This window comes from Eriocheir sinensis, chromosome 70 (genome assembly GCF_024679095.1).
Source record: "Eriocheir sinensis breed Jianghai 21 chromosome 70, ASM2467909v1, whole genome shotgun sequence".
NCBI lineage: Eukaryota > Metazoa > Arthropoda > Malacostraca > Decapoda > Varunidae > Eriocheir > Eriocheir sinensis.
In genome coordinates, this window is record NC_066578.1 from 83386 (window position 1) to 85000 (window position 1615).

Consider the following 1615-nt stretch of genomic DNA (forward strand, 5'->3'; position numbering starts at 1 on the left):
ACCACGTCTACACCACTTCAAGGACGAACCTGTGCTGCCTCGTCTTTGCCACTCAGAGGACGAGACGCCCAGAAGAGGAAGAAGCCGTGCAAAAGGATCATTGCTGAGTCCGGCGTGCTGAAGCCTTCGTGTTGGAGACTCCAGTTTTGTGAGGCTGTTTTGGGGTTGCTACATTAAAGTAAACTGGTGTCTAACCATTCATCTTGTTTATTGCTATCCCTTCCGATTACAGCACCCAACTCTGGAGCCTTGACAGTTATACAAGAGTAGTAGCAGTAGAAGTGCGTACATAATGGCAGTAGAATTAATAGTTATTGTGGTAGTATTAATTGCAGAATTAATTGCAGGAGTAACTGTACTACTCAAGGATACTAATAGTAGTAGTAGTAGAGAGGGGAAGAGGAGAGGGGAGGGGAGGGGAGGGGAGGGGAGAGGAGAGGAGAGGAGAGAGAAGGAGTGAAGGCCACGGCCGCAGCTGCCGCACTACCAGTCCTCGGGGTCTGCGTGCAGCCCTACACCGCGGCTGTCACTCATCCTCGTAAGACAACTACACACCCACCCACACAGCCTCACTGGGCTGCCTGAGCCTCCTTGAATTCCAGAAAGATGGTCTTGCGATCGAAGGGGCACCTAGAGAAGGTGGCAGCGCAAGCATCCATGCCCTCGACGGCTCCAAGCCTGCCGGCCTCGGCGTAAAATTCAGCAGCGCTGCTGTTGACGGCGACGGAGTCTTGTCTGGATGGGGGAAAGAGGAACGAAGACAAGCATCAGTGAAAGAATTAAGAAAACGTTGATAGTACTGATATAGCCAATGAAGTGCCTCATATGCAGAAAATATCAGAGTTGTGAAATAGGAAAGTAACTCGACTACTTCAGGCCGCGAATGCGCTTCAATTAAGCACTCAGTAACTCCTCACACAGGATTAACTTAATGACACGCAAGAAATTATACCTGGAGAGGAAGGGAAGTAGGAAGAAGGAATGAGAGTATAGTGTGTGTGTGTGTGTGTGTGTGTGTGTAATATTTTTTTTTTTTTACCATTTGGCCTGCTGCGGGTCTCTGTCGAGACAGCCAGCCATTCCTCTACGGAAGGAGCTCAGAGCTCGGTGACCGATCTTTGGGGAGGATTGAGACCACTCACACCGCGACAACGAGGTCACAACTCCTCGCCTTACGTCGCGTACTTCCTCACTGCTAGGTGAACAGGGGCTACACGTGAAAGAAGATAAACCTAACTTATCTTCACCCGGCCGGGGAATCGAGCCCCGGTCCTTCTGGTTGTGAGGCAGACGCTCTACCCACTGAGCCACCGGGCAGTGTGTGTGTGTGTGTGTGTGTGTGTATTTACCTATTTGTGGTTTACCGGGCCCGAGCTAAGCTCTAATAGTCTCGTATCCATATCTATATACATTCATTCATTCATGTGTGTGTGTGTGTGTGTGTGTGTGTTTCAAAACTGTGTTTGTTTGTATGTTTGTTCTTTTCTTTTTGTGTGTGTATATACGCCTCTCTCTCTCTCTCTCTCTCTCTCTCTCTCTCTCTCTCTCTCTCTCTCTCTCTCTGTCTGTCTGTCATTTTGCCGTCTTTTCTGCCAAGCACAGTAACTGGTAACCT

At 49.2% G+C, this 1615-nt stretch overlaps 1 protein-coding gene across 1 annotated transcript in view; it reads right to left on the reverse strand.

Annotated features, from left to right (window-relative positions):
- Positions 1 to 401: 401 nt before the first annotated feature.
- Positions 402 to 1615, reverse strand: part of LOC126988685 (uncharacterized) — a 1953-nt gene continuing 739 nt past the window's right edge. The window contains exon 3 of the mRNA XM_050847039.1: positions 402 to 735. Coding sequence (XP_050702996.1) covers positions 570 to 735 — 166 coding nt within the window. The 3' untranslated portion in view covers positions 402 to 569. The remainder of the gene's footprint in view (positions 736 to 1615) is intronic.